This window comes from Spinacia oleracea, chromosome 5, assembly GCF_020520425.1.
Source record: "Spinacia oleracea cultivar Varoflay chromosome 5, BTI_SOV_V1, whole genome shotgun sequence".
Taxonomy (NCBI): domain Eukaryota; kingdom Viridiplantae; phylum Streptophyta; class Magnoliopsida; order Caryophyllales; family Amaranthaceae; genus Spinacia; species Spinacia oleracea.
Genome location: NC_079491.1, coordinates 52,688,990 through 52,712,052, shown reverse-complemented (window position 1 = coordinate 52,712,052; position 23,063 = coordinate 52,688,990). Strand labels below are relative to the sequence as shown.

The 23,063-nt window shown below is 35.8% G+C and overlaps 1 protein-coding gene across 1 annotated transcript; it reads right to left on the bottom strand.

Annotated features, from left to right (window-relative positions):
* Window positions 1-539: 539 nt before the first annotated feature.
* On the bottom strand, window positions 540-19,348 carry LOC110775013 (hydroxyproline O-galactosyltransferase GALT2). The gene is made up of 7 exons (XM_021979618.2): window positions 17,639-19,348; window positions 15,844-16,076; window positions 7,426-7,716; window positions 5,229-5,357; window positions 4,920-5,093; window positions 1,693-1,800; window positions 540-1,599 (listed from the first exon to the last, which is right to left on the bottom strand). The coding sequence occupies exons 1-7, from the start codon at window positions 18,540-18,542 to the stop codon at window positions 1,393-1,395; spliced, it is 2,046 nt and encodes a 681-aa protein (XP_021835310.1). The 5' UTR covers window positions 18,543-19,348; the 3' UTR covers window positions 540-1,392.
* Window positions 19,349-23,063: the final 3,715 nt, after the last annotated feature.

Here is a 23,063-nt window from a genome sequence, read left to right as displayed (position 1 = left end):
ACCCAAACAGGTAGGGGGAATCAGGGTCATTCCATTCCTTTCTCCTTGATTCCCTTTCTGCATTCAATTCCGTTTACCCAGTGCGAACCAAACGCCCCCTTATAGACAATGTAAATGGAATAAACATGGGGTTGGGCCAGAAAAGTTAATGGTGATAATGAAGGATGAAGGGATTATTAAAGCAGGTATTCCTCTAGGAGGCTGGGCCAGAAATGGACTGACGAACTACTATACTGTCGGTAGTACATCTTCAGTGTTATATATACTTGGTACTTTTTTTTACTGTCAATGCAATGGTAGCTATTACTGGAAGGGGGCATAAGTTTGTGTTGTATACACCAGGTCGACTAGTGATAATCAATCAGTTTCAGTGTCAGTCTCACACTCTCACCCTCGGTGTTATAGTAATATGCCAAAAAAATTGATGGAAATAAAACAAATGAGATCGGCCCCCAATTAGTTGAGGCTACAAATGGATAATCAAGTTGAAATTTAACTCCATACTAACCATAAATGTCGCAATTTCATCAAGGACTAAGTTACGGAAATTGCTCTTTAATTTTATGAATTGTCTTCATAAATGGAGTACAACATGAATATAGATAGTAAGATTTTTTACAAGCAATTTAATGGCTCAAATGCATTCACGTCCCTTGAAGAATTGTCAAGTGAACAAAACGCAACACCAGATGCAGAAGAACCACCAGGTGCTGCTAGTAGGAACGCCAATGGGAAGCAAGCGGCCGCTGGCACACAACCTATGATCCACCTCCCAAGCAGAATGAAAAGTGACTCCCGTAAACCAAAACAAATCAGAACTGAACAGAACAGAACAGAACAAGTGTGTGTGTTCTTCTACCAACTCGAAACTCTTTCCATTTTCTGAATGGTGAACTCCCTTTAAAACTACTAACACGTCATCTTTCCAATTCTTGCTCCTGCCATGCCTATTTACCCTCTACACAGACAGCTAAGTCATCTTTCAAATAATTGGTTAAAGTTGTATATCTTACTGACTATCAAGTATATACATAATATACCATTCCAACTGTTACAAAACAATAAGCCTTTAGTACAATGTCATAATAACAGATGAGGCCATCAGTAACTTCTAATAAATTTTCCTTGCTTGTACGGAACACAATACAACTACAACTCATAAGAGAAGATACCATGAATGACGGACGTATCAGAATCAAAGATGCAGTGATCACTGATTTTCAATTAATTTTCCGGCTCATATCAGAATATCATGCTCATATTCAGTAGTCATCTTCAATTCTTCATGCCCGGATACCATTACCAGCAGACCAAAATTTGGCATTTTTTTTAAGAAAAATACTCGGTGGATAGGATTTGCATAAATTAGTCGCATCGTGAATCTTACCAATTTCATCTGAAGTTGCAGCAGAGAGGACGGCCCCTTGCTAAATTAGCCCACAAGCACAACATCTGTCTTGGGGATTGATAATGTGCAGTGTAATAACCTTGCATGCATCCATACTGGCAAAACTTCCAGTTGTGGGAGTATTGGACTTGTTGAGAGCTGTTGAAATGCTGAACCCACATACCCATGCTCACATCTTCCATCTTGAACAACTGCAACAAACATTCGAGAAATTAGCTAGGTTATTTTGGCAATGACTGTGATATTATGGTAGGTAAAACAGTACAAGAATTACTGCCACTGACCCTTAAGCCTTGGCTTGTATGCTGATCACCAATGAATCTAGCAATATCATTCGAGATTATATAAGCTGGGCCATTAGCATAAGGAGGATATATTGCTTCTGGCCACTCCTGTTACACAAGGTAAAAACCTCTTTAAACATGGAAAATGGCCAACATATTATTTCCTAACCAATCAGCTAAACACAACAAAAGCAACAGTAAAACCTAAAAATGCAGACACTACTAGCAATCCCCAACAACAACAAGAATTGAAGCCTTAATCCCAATGACGGGATAGGCTACATGAATCACAATTTTTCCCATGTGATCGGCAACCATGATCCTCTCCCTCCTCACCTTTCTTTCCAATGTTATATGTGCAAACCCAAATTTTCAAAATCATTCTACACTCCTTCCATCTAAGTCATCTTTGGTCTCCATCGGCTTCTTCTAAGATCCCATTGATCTACCCTCTACTTTCCATACTAGCAACCCCCCTCCCCCAATAGAAACATAAAAATATCAGTGAGAACCAAGATTGATGTATGCAATGTTCATGATATAAATTTCCCCATGTTTACGATAAACATGCAACTGATCTTCATATTTATGATTCTCCCTATTTATAGCGAATACTCATATCAGGCATAGACAACTTGTGAGGTGCTGAAACACATAATTACACAAACAAAAACAGTTGGTCAAAGAAAATTAGGAACTTAAAAACGCAATGGACAAAAATCTTATATTATTACCCAATAGCCAATGTGGCACTAACTAAAGTGGGCCAAGTAGCACCTTGTTGTCATTAAGGGACCAACTCTAGCTGGATATAGATCAACAGAAATTAGGCTTTTAGGAGCTTTCAGGACCCCCATTCATCAAAATGTGTACATTTATGTAATTCTTTCTAGCATTATGCACCTCCTTGCATGGCAAGTTGTAGAAGCAGAATTGGGAATCGATGATATTATCTAACATGCACAAGCACAATAACTTGATCTTACACTTCTCTAAGTCCAACAATTTAACAAGATACCGAGGGGAGGTCGGATTGCAAGCAACGTGAAGCTCATCTTGCTGTGAATCATGTGAAGCAGTTTGATTGGACCGGTTTTTGAAACACGTGCACACCTAGGCACTGAAATCCAAGCAGGCGCTTAGAAAACGTGACAAGAATAGTGGCTGCAATAGTTTGACCTGAGTCCTAATACTTTTTGGTTCCAACTTCCAACAATAAATTGAGGAAGCAAGCCCCTGAAGCCCGCTCTTTGCACCTAGGCTATACCCTATAGGACCCCCTAGTCCCCTACTGCCTGCTCCTTGAGCCTTTTCTGTATTGGGCTCTTTATTAAGAATCATCTCCTCTCTTTTGAATACTTAAGAGAACCAAGACAAAGAAAATAATGCAAAAAAATCAGAAGGTACTGTTTCTGATCCATTTGAGAACGTGATGAATTCAAGCAAGTAATTAATTTCTCAGTTAGTTTGGTTAAATCCACTATGCCAATAATAAACCAAAATTAAATCATAGTAGGGGAAAGAGAATTGGAAATGCTCCATTCTACGGTTTCTACCAGTGGTCAAGTTTTCAATATACGCAATTGCCTATGCAATGGAGCCATTATATTGTGTCAGGTCATGAGATGTTCAGGATCATAACACTTTGAGAGCATAGGTCCATGATGGGGGCTGATGATTAACAACCAAGAACAGAACAATGCTATGACTAAGTCCTCAAAAGGTTACATTCATTTAGAGCCCCCTCCCCCTCCCTTTCGGTTTGTTGAAGGACCATTGTTCGAGGACAACCTAAATTATCCCCATGCTCCAAATAGAGGGATCTAACCAAGTCCCACAACTATTGAAACCAGAATACCTACTGATCCACAGCCAAGTGCCTAAATATAATTAAAGCTAAACCAAGAGATGGTTTTAATTGATTAAGAAGAACAGTGAAGTGTCGGCAGTACCCTCTTGATTTGGTATCAACTTTTTAACATCTATCACTTGGCTTATTTCACTTGAGTAAAACCAATGCTAATCCATAGATATATTATATGAAAAACAAATAAATATTTCTAAATATACGAGCAATAATGCTCATTTGACAAATGGGAAATTTTTTCAAATGCGCATGTAGAGGAGAAGCGCAGGTGACTTTTGTTAATTTACTCAACAGTCCCCGGGTGCACCGTACACCCAAGAACATAACAAAAATTTCATATACAAAGTGCTTCAGGATTTTATTTTTTGCACGTGTGACGTGTGAATCGTGTGATTGCGATTTATAGAGCTTAAACTTTGAAGTTTTGCGATAAAACAAGAAAGAGTAAGTGAGATGCTTATTACCTTAACTAACATTTCTAGTTTAGTTTATTGTTTGATCAAATTGTTTACTTTAGATCAATTGACTGTAAAACATTCATGTTTTAGTGAAGTCTGTTTGACCTTACAAAACTCATTCCCCCCCCCCCCCCCCCCCCCCCCCACCCACCCCAATGTGCCAATCACAAATCACTTGTTATATAAGCTTTCTACACATTTAAAGTTTTCCTGCATAGTAGTCCCCTTAGCCAATAATGAAACCTACATACAAGGTTCAAGTTTCTGATTTACTGATCTTTTTTATTGAACTTTAACCGTATATGTACAATAATTCTAACTTCCAAAATTTAATATTTCCTTTGTTCCAATATTATTGCACCATTTACCTTTTAAGGAAGTTTCACAAATATTGCACCATTTCCATTTTAGGAATAAAATAATTGTTTTCACACAACAAATACCCAATACATCCTGACATCTTAACACTTGTTTATTTATTTTAAGCTTGCAATCACATGGGCAAGTTTGTAATTTTGCCTTTATCTCTCTTTACCTAAATTCATGTGCAAAACATACATGGTGCAATAATATTGGGAAGGAGTAATAATACATGGGGTTAAGCAAGCGGACATAAGGAGATCTAATCTGGTATGGTCTTATTTCAATAAGTAAGTAATAAGGTTTGTACGATAAGAAGAAGAACTGATCCGTTCTTAATAACTTTCCCAACCAGTGTCATTGATCTGAGGGGTCAATGCAAAAGAAGTTGGATTCTAAAGTTTATATAATCCAGAGGAGAATTTGCTTACACTAAAAATTGCATCATATTTCTCACAAGAGAATGATAAAAGGCATTGCAGAGGTACTATCTTGACATTTAATACTGCAAGATCAAAGTTATTGTAACCAAATATTTGTACCTCAAAGGAGACTGCCCACTTGCCATGTCTAAGAGGCCGGTGTAAGAGATTTAAATTCCCCATGTAAAGAGACTTCTCAGGCAAAATTGCCTCAATTTGTTTTAGTACAACATCTAATCTCACAAATGTGTCATCATCACACTTCATTATGTATGCGGCGGTAACATTCTGAACCTGCAGTAAGGTTAGATAGCCTTAGTAAGACTGAAGCAAATGCAAAATACAATTAAGGGTCGACAAGCAATTGCGATATCAAAACTCCTTCAATATATAGAACCATAAAGGAACTCCAAAAGAATGACAACTCACCCCATACTCACATATAGCAATTGTTTTGAGAACCACAAGTTCATAACGATCAAGGAAAGGCAAAATCACAATATCACCAAAGTAAGCAGCTTCTTTCTTCAAAACTGCATTGACTTTCTTTCGTTGATTCTGCAAAGGAATTATAATAAAAAAAAAAAAACAAGCTAGTAAGGGGGGCGATACATAGATAAACAATAAAGATATCCAGTGAATTGAATGAGAAAAGCATTGAAATTACACTAAATCAGGAGAAATAAAAGACAAAACTGGAAACCAGGGGAAGGATAAAACAGGAAACGGAAACATTAATCTGGGACCAAGTATCTGGCAAAAAAACAAAAAACAATCTGGGACCAAATTGACAATCTAGCAATAGAACAGAATTTCTAGAGGAAATCCAAAGCCTTCAACTGTGTACAAGCACTTTGGAATACATATAAAAAAAAAAGCTAAGTCACTGTTACTCACTAAGCATTTTATCAAGAAAATTTTTCAAGCCCATTAATATTCGGAGAATTTGTCAATTACTACCTAGGTTGTTAGGGAGTTTTAAAAGTTGTTAATTAATATCTACATTTATAACAATTGATTTCAATTGCTACCTTAGTCCATAGGCCAATTAGTCTACTAATGACATCATAATAAATCTTTAATTTAATCATTTTAATTAATTAACAAAAATTAATATCCAAAAAAATAAATTCTCAAAGTTAAATCCCAAAAATTACCTGAAATTACCCAAAATTTTTTAAAATTCAAAAAATCAAAAATAAGTTCGGGATTTGTTAATTTGGATTTTTTAATTTTTCATTTAAGATTTTGGGTAATAAGAAATCCAAAATGATCAATCCCGAAAAAAAAATTCAGAAAAAAAATCCCAAAATTAAATACCTGTTTTGCTAATTTCGGAATTTTTAAAAAATTTATGGGCGATTTCGAGTAATTTTGGGATTTTTTTTTGGGATTTTAATTTTTATTAATTAATTAAAATGACTAAATTATAATTAATGGTTAATTACGATGTCATTAGGGACTAAATGACTAATTGGTCAAAATATGGACTAAGATAACATCAATTGTTAGAAAGGTAGGTAGTAATTGACAACTTTTAACAACCTAGGTATTAATTGACAAAATCTCTAACAACCTAGGTAGTAATTGACAATTTTTCCTTAATATCTTCATCATTAGTTTAGGGGATCAAACGGAGGTAGTAATTGACGAATTTTCCTTAATAGCCTCATCATTAGTTTAGGGGATCAAACGGAATATAAAAAACAGGAAAAAGATTATTCGTCCTTTCTTTGGAAACCTAGTGATTACAAAGTTGGTAACTTGTGATCAGCAACATTTGATACTGATAGGATAGCAGCCAGTTGAAATGTCTGTACATGAAGATCGTTTGTGATGTGATAAAAAAAAGTAAGATTGTCTTCTCATCTTAAAGGAGATTACATAGGTCAAACGCAAGAGAAAAAAGTGCCTCAGGGGAAGGAAGAAGAATATGGAACAAATCACATTCCGGAAAGAGGGTATTGTATGGAAATTTTCCACAATTGGGGAAATCTAATACAAATTCAAAGAAGCAGACTAAAGAATGGTCACAAATTCTTAGCAAGGGTAATGCCATGCAAGAATAAGCACCCGCAAAATGTGACAATGACATTCTACCCATGGAATTAAAACTCGGCCGTTGCGTTACGTAACGGCCGTTCTGTAACGGATTTTGGATTTTCAAGCTTATTAACAGTCTTCAAACTAATTTTATGGTTTTGATGTGCCTTTATTGACTTCTGATCTGTATTCAGGTTTAATCGTTTAGCTCGGGTTGGGTCCAGGACAGGTCTCTGGTCGGGTTAATTCTTGACAGGCCACTTGCAGCATGAAAGAAAACCAGAAATCGGATGAGCTTGCCAAGAAGTAATAGCTCAGTACAACTAATGCAATAAACTTTATTTAACTTGCAGGGCGTTCATGTGAAACAAGATGCAGATTTTGTTTACGATCAATACTTGGAAAGAAGACAAGCCATACTTTAAACCAAATATAAACAAGATTAATTTATTATTTTAAAAAGGAAAGTCTAAGCAGCAGAGAAGAAAGATGAACACCAATCAGATGAACTTAAAAAATGGGGAAGATGTAAGCAGCAGGGAAGAACGAACACCAATCAACTAAAGCAGGTAAACATAGTTACCAGTGCAACAAAGAAGCGGACAGCTACATTTGAAGACTTGATCTCTGGAGATTGCATCCACGTTTTTCTCACTGCCATGCGTTCCGCAAAATGATTGGTTGCTGAGAGTACACCAATGAAAAGTCGAATAGGTTTCGTCGGCAACGAGGAAGCTTTCCATTTTGCTGACATCTCCAATACTCGTTGGGGAGCGAAACTGGGATGGGTAGAAGGTAGTGATGTCACATAAATGGAATGAACATCTACATCACCTTGCACTGCTAACCCAGTCGCATCTTCAAGAGTAAACCCCTGGATTAATGACGGAAGTCCACAATCATAGTCACAAACAGAAATGCCACCAAGATTAAAAAAACACATTAAAATCAAAGCCAATCCAAGATCTATGATTTACAAATACTGACGTGAAAACAAACTCTAAGAAACTGAACAACCTCGAGGCTCCACATAATAGGGGAGCTTGTTAATCCTATGAAGCAAGTCAAGCAACCCTTAGGCTCCATGTTATAATAGATGGGGGAATCAAGGAGGAAACAAAAGGCCACAAACAGAGATCCAAGTGAAGTTTCATCCTAAAACCAATTGGCAATAGCAAGAATAGCCCACTTGGGTTATAATCTGGAAGCTCTTTGTTTATCTTTCGATGTGGGATAGACAATACTCACACTTGCACCTAACAATCTCCCCCCTCAATTGTGAGTCCATACACTCCCCCTTACATTAATTGATTAACCAATGCACTCAAAAGCTCTAAGGAAACACCAACCGATGGGCCTTGTCAACCATACAAGCGCAAGTACAGACGACGTCTATCACATCAACCAACCCAACTGAACCTAGCTCGGATACCAGTTTGTTATAACCAAACACGTGTGCAACGAAGAATCGGGAACACACTCTGCAAATACAATGTAGAACAAATAGCACAATAACAACAATAAGAGGACACAAGTGTTTGTGAGGAAATTTATATTTCCTTTCTTCAATAATATTCTCTTTGGTGATTCCTTCCACCAACTGTATTTTCCCTCTTATTTTCTACCTAAGCCTAAATGCCTTTTTATATGCTAAAGTTCTAAACTAGAAACTCTCGTCTACTAGATTACATTACTTGCTCGATTGCTCCCAAAGAATATAATTCTAGAGATTCTTACATACCAAAAACTATGTAGTTTCCTAATTACAATTCTCATTAAACTAGGAAACAAGAATAATAACAAACAAGTAAATATCCTTTGAGTAATTGCCGCAAAAAATATTTTCCATCCATGTAAAGTGTTGACCCAAGTTTGGTAGTAGCAACTTCTTTCTACGTACTCCCAACGTCAAGATAACTTGTTTGCTTGTTTTGGTACGTATAAGAACTGACATTGACCCAAAAATCCAACTCGATCTCTTTTCCGTTTAATTAAGTTGCGGTTAATTCCTAAAAAATCGTCCCTTAAAATCAACTTGATCTCTTCATGAACCAACGAACAACTTTTTGAAAGATGAAGCAAAAAACTTCCAAATTATAACCAAGTGGGCTACTCTCGTACTCCTCACTTGGCCCTGTTCGTGGGCTTTTGTTTCCTTTTGTTTCCTCCTTGATTCCCCCATCTGTTATAAAAAAATCGGAGTTGGGTTTAGCTATGGAGGATTTCTGGAACAAATAAAAGGTGGGAGTTTTTAATGAGAAGACGAAATTCTAGTTGTGGCAAAGTACAATGAATGATATTCTTATGCATCAAGGTCTGCACAAGACTTTGGAAGATCATTAACCTGATTCGGTGGACAAGAACAAGTGGGAGGACATGCAACTCTTATACAGAAGATCAAGTACAATATCTTATCGGATGATAATCCAAAAGAGTTATGGAACAAATTGATTAAGATGTACGCATCTAAGTCATTGGCTAACCAGTTGTTCCTGACGAATGATTTTTATTCACTCGAAATGAAGGAAAGACGCGCACTACCACCTAATTGGTGAATTTAGATGTGAAGATCGATGAGGATGACAAATAAATTTTGTTGTTGACATCTCTCATTCTCTCCCTAAAAAGTAAAACTTTGTGATAACTAGTTTACTTGCTGGGAAGACAACAACAGTTATGACGATACTGTGGTGGAGTTTATGACGATACTGTGGTGGTGTTAATTAAGGCTGAGAGGTTAATGAAGGAAGGGGGTCAACATCAATCCATGGAGAAGGTTTGGTAGCAGAGAATAGTGGCAATAAATTTGGAAAGTCAAGAAGAAGACGAGCAATAGAAAACCAAATATCAAGTGTTGGTACTGTGACTAGGTAAGATATATCTAATCAAAATGTCCTAAGTACCAGGAAGACTTGATGGTGTTGAGGAATAACAGGGCTAGAGGTGATGCTGCTATTAATTTTGATGAGGATATTGCTTTCATGGTGGAGGAGAATAAAGATCCAAATGAGGTTGGATTTTAGATTGGGAATGCTTACAAATACATATTTGTTGTAGGAAGGAGTGGTTTACTTTTTATAAACAAAGTGATAGTTTGGTGTAACCTTACTTAATTGAGAGGTGACAAAGATGGAGGGTGTAGATGATGTTGAGATCAAGACAAGTGATGGGAATACTCGAAAATTACGAGAGAGTGAGAGACTAGATTAAGTCCTGTACATGAACGAACATTTCAGAATTATTTGACTAATTTTTTTATAAATTATTTGATTGAAATATTTCTCTCCCTAAAGTTACTGCAAAACTAATATTCACTCGGTCCAGATTAGTTTTTACACTTTTCAGTTTCATCCGTCCTAGATTAGTTTTTAGACTTCTTGTTGGGAAAGACCCCACAATTATTTTAATATCTCTTTCTACTACCAAAAAGTTAGGGTTCCACACTCTCTCACACTCAATTAAAAAAAATACTCCACTATCTTCTATCGCATCTATTTTTCAATAAAATAACACCCTTCTATCTTCTTTCACATCTACTTTTCTAGTAAAATAATATTTGATAACCAAACAACTTATCTCTTAAAACTATGTGAGTGTCAAAACTAATTTGGGGCGGATGGAGTAATCTTGACCATGCTCATTTAATCATCTTACGGAGTATGCAATTTCCGTCTTACTACGTATGACATATTTTATATGCTTGATACACTAATTTGACCAAAATATTCGATATATTTCTACGCTGATTTGTCCAAAATATTGAGTGAATATGTTTCCTGTATTAATATATCGATTTAATTAAAATATTGCGGAGTACCAAAAATCATTTTTAGCAAATTATTTTATGTGGCATATATTATTTCCACAATCTATAAACAAATTTTGTTTTCCATACATGAACAATAAATAAAAAAGGATAGGAAATATATAAAATAGAGATTTTTTAGGAAAAAAGTTTTTGGCGGGAAAATTTTGAGGTGTGTCACTTCTTGGTGTCTATTTTAGATAAGGTATATTTCGAAACTTGATCGTAATCAGGGTCGTTTGGATGGCTGGGTAGAGGGAGGTCGCTTGGAGGTCACAAAGGTTAAGGAGGTAACGAGGGGCGTATTTTGGCTATAGGGAAGACAGGCTCCGAAAGTTGTTCGTTTGTTTGTGAAGAGATTAAATTGACTTGAAAGGAAAGTTTGTAAGGAATTAAACGCAACTTAATTAAACCGATGAAAGAGTGATATGGAGTTTTGGGTCAATGTTGGTTCGTTTACATACCAAAAAAAGCAAACAAGTTATGTTAATTGAGTAACTAGATTAGGTACCATGCATGAACGGATATTCTAAAAGTATTTGACCAGTTTTTTTAATACTATGTAATATATTTGACTGAAATATTTCTCTCCCTAAAGTTATAGCATAACTAATAAATCTTAAACATAATCGTTTAATCATCATGCATAGTACGTGATTTTCGTCCTACTACGTATTACATAGTTTATATGCTTGATACGCTAATTTAACCAAACTATTCGACATACTTATATGATATATTGCTATTGAGTAAATATATTCCATTATTAATATAACGATTTGACTAAAATATTACCAAAAATGATTTATAGAAAATTATTATTATGTGGCATATATTATTTCCATAATCTATGAACAAATATTTTTTCGAACTTTTCATGAAATGCTCCCGAGGGCCCGAGGTTTGACTTTATTCACCAAATACCCTCGTAGTGTCAGATATTCACCATATACCCTTGAGGTTTCATTTTCTTGCATAACTTACTCCTAGCGTTAAGTGACCATTAGAAACTTTATTTCACCATATACCCCTGTATTTCACAAAATTTATTTCACCATAAACCTCTCTGGCTTCTGACGCTTTCAACATATGGCCCTGAGGTTTGACTAAATTTCATAAATAGCAGCTTCTTCGATAATCAGGTGCTATTCGTAGTTGGAATGAAGCAAAGCAAACTTTTCAATCCATTTCCGCTGACATTTTCCGTCGCCGTCGATTCTCTCAAAGTCTGATCAATAGACGACGAAACTGAAGGCGACGAAGATGATGTTGACGAAGAAGAAGGCGGCGTAGTCGAAGTTTCTGTCTCCTGCGTTCGATTGTTAGGTATCCGGCGAGCCGCCGCGTGATGGCGATTGTGACGGTTGTTACCGATGTGGAGCTTCCGTAAAAGATGCTTCATCTTCGACATGTTTGCTTGGTCGTTGGAGCTCGAGCTTTACATTAATGGCGATTCTTCAGAAATAGAGAAAATGGAAGAAATCCGAAAGGTTCTGCTGTTCAACTTTTGGGGGTTAATAGCGCACTAACGTCGATTTAACGCCGTAAGCCATTAAGGGTCATAAGGGTATTTCATGCAAGAAAATGAAACCTCAGGGGTATAAAGTGAATACCTGAAATTACGAGGGTATTTGGTGAATAAAGTTAATCTCGGGGACATTTCATGAAAAATCCATAACGGAAAAGTTAACTGAGTTGACGGAAAATGGTCATTAAGGGTACATTGTGCACGTTTATAAACTTCATGGGTATATGGTGAATACCTGAAACTATGAGGGTATTTGGTGAATAAAGTCAACCTCAGGGGCATTTCATGAAAAATCTGATATTTTTTCCATACATAAACAGTGAATAAAAAAAATTAGGAAAAATGTTTTTGGCGGGAAAATTTTGCACTAGGAAGTGACATGTATCACTCCCGATGTCTGTTTTAGTAGAACACAAAAATAGAGATTTTTAGGAAAAATATTTTTGGCAGGAAAGTTTTGCACTAGAAAGTGACACGTGTCACTCTTGGTGTTTTTTTAGTATAATATGTATAATATAATAGATGGTGTTACAAATACGTGCAAACTATAGTTGCTAGTTTGCTACTACTCTGTACAAAAGTTATGTCAACACTTTACATGGATGGAAAGTGTTTTTTGCGACAATTACTCATAGGATATTTATTTGATTGTTTGCTTTTGTACGTATACGAGCTGACAATAACCCATGATATGTCCGTTTTATTTAGAGTTTTACTCCCGTCCCATGTCCCTATTGGTCTTATAAGAACTCTTTGGAGTAATTTTATTACTAATACGTGTTGTGTAGTGTATTTTAGTTGCAGAACACTTTTTTATGGAAATCGGTCTTTTCAGACCCGTTTCCTACCTTCCTGGATTACTGCACGGATCCCGATCATGTTCGAGAGACTTCAATCGACGCCAAATAGACACAAATGCTAGATTAGGCCCAAAAAAGTTAGATTCAGGCCTCAGAGGATAGAAGCCAAAGAATCCTACTAGATGGAGCTCGCGCTCGATGGAATCAGACAACATCGCCCGATCGGGTGATTTATTGTTGTTGATCTTGTGCTTCGTTCGGGCCCGATCGGCCGACCTCGCTTGGTCTCGTCGGGTGAGGGTGTTTTCCTGGTTTTTGAATTGTTGTAACCCGCCCGACCGGGTGGATATCGCCCAGCCCCATCGGGCCCGACGATTTTTATTCCGGAATTTTAGTTTAGCTTTATTTTTTATTTCTTTTATGGGAGGCCTATAAATAATCGATGTAATTAGGTTTAAAACTATATTTTTTCCAATATTTTATTTTACTTAGTATTTTTCAGCACTCTTTTAGTTTGTTTAACACTTGTTATTTGTTTAACGTTAATTCAATTCAAGCCTTAATCTTTCAAGTTCATTTTGTTCATCTTTTCGGTATAATTTTATTCCTTCAACTTCCTCTATTTAATTTATCATGGTTTCAATTGTTATGATTATTGCTTTTATGGAAATTATGCGTGAATAGTTTATTAATAGGGCTTAGGGGATCCATAAATGTTTGATTGGAATTGGATTGGTTTAATTTGTTAGTCGTTAATTATATTTGTATGGTCTGCTTTATTTGCTTGTCGATTTCGTTTAGCCAGACTTTATTGATTAAGTTGTTAATATTGAATTATGTGCCGAGAGATATAAATTTGATGTTTTAGACCTAAGACTATTAGATAGGATTATTCTCTAGTAAATTGTGAAATCCTGCTAGTTTTGTGCCCTAAGGGAATAATTAGACTCGAGAGACCATGTTTTTCGTTATCGTTATTGATTTATTGTTATTGTCCGTTGTCCAATCTGCATTTGTGGTGAACCGTTGCCCTAGGCTTTTTACCATTGACTATCTCTTGTTTATTTCTTGCCTTAGTTTAATCGCAAATACCCAAATTTAATTGGTTACTTAGTCTAGCTTTATCAATTGTCAGTGATAAGAAAGTTGTTTCTCTTTGGATTCGATTCTGACTTCCCCGACTACTTAATTAGTGGAGCTTAGGTTTATCTTTGATTAGGTGATACGACTTTACATTATCAACCCAAAATTCTAACTCCATCTTCTTCGATTTAATTAAGTTGCATTTAATTACTAATACTCTGTTTGGTATGTCGGATAAACATTTTCAGTGAAAAATGATTTTCCATGCAAAACATTTTCCAAGGAAAACCCAATTCCAAACTAACTTTCCTTTGTTTGGTTCCTTATACGAAAAGTAATGGAGAAAAGGAAAATGGGAGTACATAGATGAGGATTGATGAAAGTAAGAAGAAGGAGAGGAACAGTGGTTTCCCTTCCTTTCAAGTGTAAATTGTTTTCCGCCACTGAGAGTTATTTTCTATCATTGAAAACTGTTTTCCAACCCTGTTTAAAACAAACAACGGAAAATGATTGGAAAGAGTATCATTTTCCATGAAAACATCTCACACCAAACCAACCACTCTCTTAAATTCACACATTACTAACTTCCCAAGTCAACTTCATAGTCAACTTCATAGCCAGATACCATTCATAATTACTTAAGAGGGGAGAACACTGCGAGAATAGGTGTAAAGATAAAAGCCATAGCATGAAGTACACTTTATGAAAAAAAACATAGAGCTCTAACATGACTTTTCATTTTACCTCAAATACTTGACACTCGGACATGAGTATGGACACTTTCGACACTTCATTTTGGACGAACATGCAACTTTTTCACCAAATAGCCGTGTCGGACACTTGGACACATACCCGTGTCTGATACGGGTATCCGAGTCCGTGTAACAGTGGAATTTGTTTTAATTGGAAACTACAGGATTTTTCGACAAAGCCTTAGTATGTGTTTGTCTAAGACTTTATTGTTGGCAATACATAATTGTGGAACACAAACCCAAAAACGGCAAACCCATTGAAAGGTAATTACAAAGTGATAGTTAATTATCCAATTAATGAAATATGTCTTAAATGTCGAGAAAATTTTCCAGATGGAGATTAAAAAAAAAGAGAAAGGATAACCCAAGAACTGAATTCTGCGAGCAAAAGGGGAGGAGCATGTAGGCCTATAGGGAGAAAGAACTTTGTGGTAGAGGGCCTTATACTTCTTTTTTTTTGTACCCACTTTCCATGAAGGGGTGTTTTTTTTCTACCCACTTCTACTTTATTGTACTTTAGTATACATATTTTACCATCTTACCCCTTTCCCCACAATAATTACACTTCTCCATCATCTCTCCTTTTATTACCCATTATTTTAGTATCTCTTTCTAACTTTTTTCACCTTTTTCTTACACCCATCCACCTCTACAGTAATTGGATACATAAAAAAACAGAGGGAGTAACTTAAACCTATGTGTACATTTTTCAAGAAAACTCCAATATCCACAATCCAGAATCAACTTGATAAAGTAGATATGGTAATACGAAACCATAACTGAGGCTCATGAATTTGATGTAGTTGCCACCATTTGAGTATAGCTAGGATCATTTGAGGATCCTAAACATTTCGCCTCGTTCCATAGCCAACATTTTAAGGAAACCATTTAAATATATTCACAAACTAACAACTGACCTATAAGGTAGGACCGTAGGAAATGACAGAAGCCAAGAATATCTTCGTAGATATAACTTTTAACTACAAAAGGAAATTACAAAAAAAAAAAAAAAAACTCATTGCAAATGACATACCGTTCGATATGGAAATGAAGAAATATGTCGACCCCCGACATTGATATGATATCCTTCAATGCCAGCACGGATAGTGAGGATAAACATTTTACCCTCGGCAAACGGAAATGGCCAAAGCAGTTCTGGTTTATGCTTGCGACCTATAAATCGTTTGAACCATGAGGTCGTTTTGGACTCCTTGGGGTCAACAACATCACTCGACATCCACTTTTCACATCTCTTGTATCCATCAACTGCGGAAAACACAATAGAACGTTAATAATCCCGAACTCGTAAGATTAGAGCAAGCAAGATAGATGACACAACATCGGTTGCTGCATAACAATTATCCTTTCGCTTTACATTGAAATTACACCTTCAGATTGTTCAGCTGATGAAAAAATAAAAGGGATTGATATTTAGAATAAGAAATATCAGTTTCTAAGACGACGAGGGTGGCCAACTCGAACACTATAAAAAAAATTGTGAATAGCTGATGCCTTCATGGATTGACTATTTGGTTTAGTCACTAACTAGTCAAGGTGGAAGAATGAAAGTGAGAAAGGAGTACGTATCTGTCCATTGAGGATGAATGATTGCTTCAAAATTGTAATGAAGTAATTCTCATCTAATTATCGTTTGTGGGTGGAAGGATGAGTACTCAGCAGATTAAAAATCAAGCAAGAAGGTAAAGAAGAGTAGGTGTTGGGGAAGAGGGATAATCTCAAACAGGCTTCGGTTACTAAAGAAGTAAAGACTTTAGTCGATAATGCATTCTGCTGGACAATCCTCTAACAACTTTAGGTCCCGATGTCATAATTACTGACTAAATTTCATCTGGCTAAATTATGTGCATGCTTATGCATACTACTTTTCAACTGTCATATGACTCATATCAAACGTTCAATATAGACAACAAAAGAAGTAGATAATTGTCGAAGTAGATAAAATTTAAGCCATACAGACTACTGCATCAACAGTTAGCTCCACTTCGACATTTATCGTATTGACGTATTCCAACAATTGCAGCTTCCAAATTCAAGATAAACTAAATCCTCAATTATCAATCAAACCCAAAGTATACATTGCAATCCCTACTTGGGCCTGCAATCAGAGGATCAAACCCACGATCTGCGGAACCCAATGAATCACCGTGATAGCTCTATCTAGTCTACTCCACCACTATTTTAACTCATTGTTCTATCAATAACCTGGTGATTTAGTTCCAAACACCCTTACCCAACAATTCTGATGAAGAGTCTTGTTATTAGACTATATTGGATTAACTTTGTTCTGCATAAATTTTGACACCTTATCTGAGATAAGTAGTCACTTAAACAGCAGAAAATATTTATAAAGTGCTAAGGCTTTATTCTTTTCACCAGAGCACCCCTTATTTGAGAGCTTCAGAGCTTATCTAAAGTTACTTTAAGTTGGGAACTGAAATGAACTAACTAGACCTTATCTCAACTTATTAAACTTGTTGAAATTATTTATTCTAAAATTTACTCCCTGCAATTTGTAAAGGTAAAAAAAGCAAGGCCTTTAACAACAATGTACACCTTCCTCTTTAACTAACACACTGCGGTAAGATATGGCATAGTTAATACTCTCCATTTAGCATTATCAATCCACTTAACAAACTGTTTTTTAAATCCATTTTATAGGCGTTACCCTAACAACTCCTTAATTAGTGTGTAATCTTAACATATAAAATAATAAAGTTTGTGTTGGGTCAAAAGAAATTGAATTTTTACAGGTATATACAAACAAGTAACTAAATTTGAAGAGAAAAGACAAACAGTAGCTGCCTTACGTAGCAAATTCTCATCCTTTGCTGATGGTGAACCATCACATCTGTGAGATTTCCCCCATTGCATCCTGTAGCAGGTGTTATGCTCAATGACTGCCCGGCGACTCCAATCCCCTCGCACTCTAGGATTAAGATGCAAAATTTTTGGTGGAGCTTCCCCTTCCACCGATTTCAACCCCTGCAATTCTACACTGAACTGTGAAACCATGACAAGGGGATTACCGTTCCTGAATCTTGCCAGCTGAGGTACAAACTCTCGATGAGCAGAATGCGGTGTGCCAACTACTGTAATTGAAGAGCCTGCAGCAAGCCCGCAAGGAAGAAATGTAATATTGTCTCGACTCACCAAATCCTCCCAACTTAGAGCTATCCATGAAGGACATGATTCCGGCTTTCCTTCAAGAGCAGATTTCTCACTAATATCAGCAATGTCATAATTTTCCAATTCTTCCCATGCCTTCAAGCCCAAAGTCCAAGCTTCATCTGCCATTTTCTCCAATTCTGACAACTCACTGGTCCTATTCCGCTCCCACATAGAATCATTCATGATTCGGCCATACTGATGTATAAGAGGCCTAATTGGTTGAGAGTCTTGAGACCCAAGCTTATCACCTTCCAATAGTTTCCCATCAAACATTAACTGTGCATCTTGATTATGATTATTTTCCAATTTCCTATGGAAAGTATCTTTATGAATCGAAATAACTGACCCTTTTATCACGTCTTGATTGTCTAAACCTACTTTACCAACAACATAGCTATCATCTCCATTCAACCCAGAAGCAATCTCTAAAAGTTGAGGGAATTTGAATGCAATAAAACCCAAGTATAGTATAGCTAAAACCAACAGAAAGTATGACAACCTAAATCTCCTAGGACCAGAAGGGTCCACTTTCTGCCTCTTCATGCTTCTTTCACACACAAACAAGCAGAATACAGCAATTCTTCATTTACAGTTAAAAATCAGATATACCCATTTCTCAATGAACCAAATGCTGCCCAATTTGTGCAAATAAACCAGCAATTCTTGCATAAACAAAGCTCGAACCCAAAATGATCGCAAATGGAAACAAATCACCAGTAGTATAAACAACCCACCAGCAACTTTCATTTACACCTAAAATCAAACATACCCATTTCTAACTGAAGCAAATGCTGTCCATTTTAAAGGGGAAAACCCCAATAATCCTTGCATACAACAAAGCTAGAAACGCGAAACACCGTGAACCGTAACAAAATTTTCAATTGCATTAATAACCCAGCAGTTAGAAGAATGTGAAAAACGAAATATGTGACATGTGAGCAACAATCAATTAATCAACCAAAACTATCAAAATTGGTTGCTATCAAAAGAAACCCGTGTGAATCAACGAACGGGCAGACCATACTATGAACAAATAATGACGGGTTAAACAATGCTTAAATTGCAATCAAACAATGCATTATATCAAAAGTGATTAGTTAATCCGTCACCTGGGAACTGGGGAGAAAGCTACCAGAATAAGGTACAGAAAACAACCCCCTTTATAGATGGTGAATAAAATGATTTTTGGGACTTAGGAAATTTTTCGAATTGGCGCTGTAGGAAATTAGAAAAGGAAAATATGGGAGTGATCTGGGAAGAATTGGAAAAACAAGGAGAAATTTGCCTTTTGTTATGTGTAATTTGGGTTGCTCGTGGCCTATAATTACGGTCCTGATGTTCCATCAATTTTCATCAACTTTTGTGTTAGGAGGAAATTCCATTTTCCAATTTTATTAAAAAAATTTCTTAGGACTGTCATTTGGTATAAATTATAAAATCAAAATGTGAAAATCGCAAAAGTAATTTTAAGTTTTGGGTCAGTTATCTTTTTTTTCTTTTTGGTGAGTTATGTAAATCAACATGATTATTATACGTGTAGCAGTTCATGATCAACATGAGTATTAAACTATATGACTTTAAAAACCAAATGAAACAAAAAATAAAAACTGGTTGTAATACCGAATGAGCCTTTGTGATAATTTGGTACACAATTAGCGACGACAATATAAAACTTAAAAAGTGTGACATATAGATTTATTTTTATCATCGATCTTTGTGTGTAACTAAGTTGGTGTAAAACCTAGCACCTTTGTGACAAATTCGTATAAAACTTAGTGAGGGAGACAAATTTGTATAAAATTAATTGACGACCACATATAGCCTTTTTATCATAGGTCTTTGCATGTACAATGCAATCTCCTTATTGAGCTATTTTTGTTATAATATTTCTTATTTTCTCCTTTTTCGTTTCTTTTATCAATATGAAGATTAATTTCAAAACCTTTCACTTTCCTATCAACGCTAAAAGAGAAGAAGAGTAGCAGAAGTAAATTTGAAGTCATTGAAATGGGAGCAACTTGAAGATAACATCTTTCAATATCTCTTCCTTAGTGGAGGTGTACTTTCAGTAAATAAAACAACTAAACAAGGGCGAATAACAAGTGTTTAGTTGTTTTATTTGCCGATACTATGTTTGGTGGGAAATTGAGAGAAGTATATATTACAATCAATTATATTAAGACCAATTGAGATTGGCATGAGTGGTTAAGGGTTCTTGCTCCTTAAACAAGATTTCGCGTTCGATCCTTCGGTATGGAAAAAATCTCAAATGGAAGGGAAATCGAGGTACCCATGCAAACTCCCGCGGGAGATTAGTCCACTTGTCGAATGCGGTGGAAACTCCTCATAGTAGAAAAAAAACCATCAATGATATTCAAGGCGGTGGGGGAAAAGGAAAATGATATAAAGAGTCGAAATAATTAAAATAGGCAAGTATATCTGTAACGCCCCGACTTTTTGGCTCCTTAATTATTGGTAATAAACCGCACTTAAATGATCATTACCAGCGGAATTAAACATATTAATTATGGGACCTGTGGGTTATGGGCCCACAAATAAAACAAACCTCAAATAAAACATTCCTTTAAATAATACAATATTCCCAAAATAAATATAATTCAATATATATTCTCATAATAAAAAACTCAATAACAGGATTTCCATAATAAATATTTCTCATCTCGATATCTCCATAATGAATTACTGACTCCAGTAATATATTTGACTTGAGCAACTCTAGCTCCTTAATCGAACCTGTACATCATGATAAAAATAGAAAACAGGAAAAACACAGAAAATTCCAAAAAAATGAGTGGAAAACTCAGTAATATTACTCCAACCCGTCAAAACGGTTTTATTTTGAAAATCATTTGGCACATATCAATCATTAGCATTTATTGTTCGGAAATAACTAACTTAATCTCGTTATCTTGAAAACTGTGTCGGCAAGGAATCATTTCCTTTACAGCTCATTGGCAAGTACAGGCTTTGGCGGGACTTTTCTTACATCTTTTCAGGGGGGAACTGTTTCCCAAACTTTAACTTTAACTTGCCTCCACCTGTAACTCGCCCATTTACTAGTTCAGTTCACTTTTCCATGCCGACAAAAGCAACATCGTCTTTCTTTAAAATAACTTTATAAATATCATCATTATTTCCGAACAACGTCTTTAACATCATGATCATAAACATACATCATCATTTATCACATAAAACACATAATAAACATATAATCACATAATCACATAATAGTCACACATTTCATATACGGGCATATAAACTTAAATGCTGGACATAAACATTACATAACGTATACGGGCATGTAGAATAAAATGCTAGACATAATAATTACTTCGTTCGATAATCCATAACCATAACCTTAGAGTGTCGTACGTCTTATACTCCAAAATGTATCCTTCATAATCTTAATTTCCACCAAGCCTTACCTTTAACTGACAATTTGAGAAACAATCAGAAGATTTATAAGAAGCATCACGCAGAAGAAGTAGCACTCAACAATAAAACATAGGAAACTGAGCTCCGTCACTGGCAGTGGACGGTGCAGCAAGGGAGGTGGCTGGGTGGCGGAGGAAAAAGGCTCGCCGGCATCAGGTGGTGGCAGCGCTGGCGGTCCCGCGGTGGTGAAATAGAGGAGAGAGAAAATGGGTTGTAAATGGTAAGATGATTTGGGTTTTTGGGTATATAACTTTCTGGGTTAAATTGATGTTCTTTGTGGGTATTTTGGTGAAGCATAGAGCTCGAATTATATGGATATGGAGGTCCAAAGCTCACGAAAATGAGGAAGAAATCAATGGTAAAATATCCAATTTGAATTAACAATAACTAATTATTGAAGATGGGGTTTTGGTCTTGCAAATTACTGAACATTGAAAGGCTATTTATAGATCTTGATGGAGCGATAAACCGTCATGAATGAGCACATTTTTTTACAGCTAATTGAAGAAGGGATTCAAGTCAAAAGTAAAAGGAGGCAAAGAAAATCGTGGCAAAATATCAGAAGTATATGTTTGTGAGTCATCAAAATGAATCAATCTTTGGACATTTGGCAAAAATCATGGCTTCCATGGCCTTGAAGTCACACGCAAGGAAGACATGAGAAGAAGAAATTGGCTTTCTTTAGTTTGGTAGAATAAGGACAAAACTGTAAATTCAAACATTTGGGTGAAAATCAGATTTTGGAGTAATAAAATAGGCTTGTACAGAAACAAATTGGGCTCAATTAATTGGAATTATGTCACAATAAAAAGGTAGACATAATACGATAAATAAAATAATATCGAAAAAAAAATTAAGGACGTAATTACGATAATAATCATAATTACAGAATAATAAATGATGTTTAAAAATACGGGGTATTACATCCTTACCCTCTTAGAAAAAGTTTCGTCCTCGAAACTGGATAACTCAAAACTTAAGGTCAGTCTAAACTCAGATATTCATAATATGACATATTAGTTTAACAACCCCAAAAGGTAATTCACTACTTTTAAAATTCTTATTCTCATAACTTAACATCTATCAACCCAAATAAGCGGTTAAAACCTCAAAACTTTCTCATATCCCAAAGATCACACCCAGGCAGTGCAGCGCACTTCCGGCTGGGCCCCGCTCTGATACCATACTGTAACGCCCCGACTTTTCTGCTCCTTAATTATTGGTAATAAACCGCACTTAAATGATCATTAGCAGCGGAATTAAACATATTATTTCTGGGACCTGTGGGTTATGGGCCCACAAATAAAATAATCCTCAAATAAAACATTCCTTTAAATAATACAATATTCCCAAAATAAATATAATTCAATATTCTCATAATCAAAAACTCAATAGCAGGATTTCCATAATAAATATTTCTCATCTCGATATCTCCATAATGAATTACTGACTCCAGTAATAAATTTGACTTGAGCAACTCTAGCTCCTTAATCGAACCTGTACATCATGATAAAAATAGAAAACAGGAAAAACACAGAAAATTCCAAAAAATGAGTGGAAAACTCAGTAATATTACTCCAGCCCGTTAAAACGGTTTTATTTTGAAAA

Coding starts and splice junctions, on each gene's coding strand:
- LOC110775013 (XM_021979618.2), bottom strand. CDS start 18,542: ATGAAGAGGCAGAAAGTGGACCCTTCTGGTCCTAGGAGATTTAGGTTG. Junction 5,358..7,425: donor TCCGCTTCTTTGTTGCACTG/GTAACTATGTTT, acceptor ATTCCTTTGCAG/AATCAACGAAAGAAAGTCAA. Junction 1,801..4,919: donor AGTGGGCAGTCTCCTTTGAG/GTACAAATATTT, acceptor CTTGTGTAACAG/GAGTGGCCAGAAGCAATATA.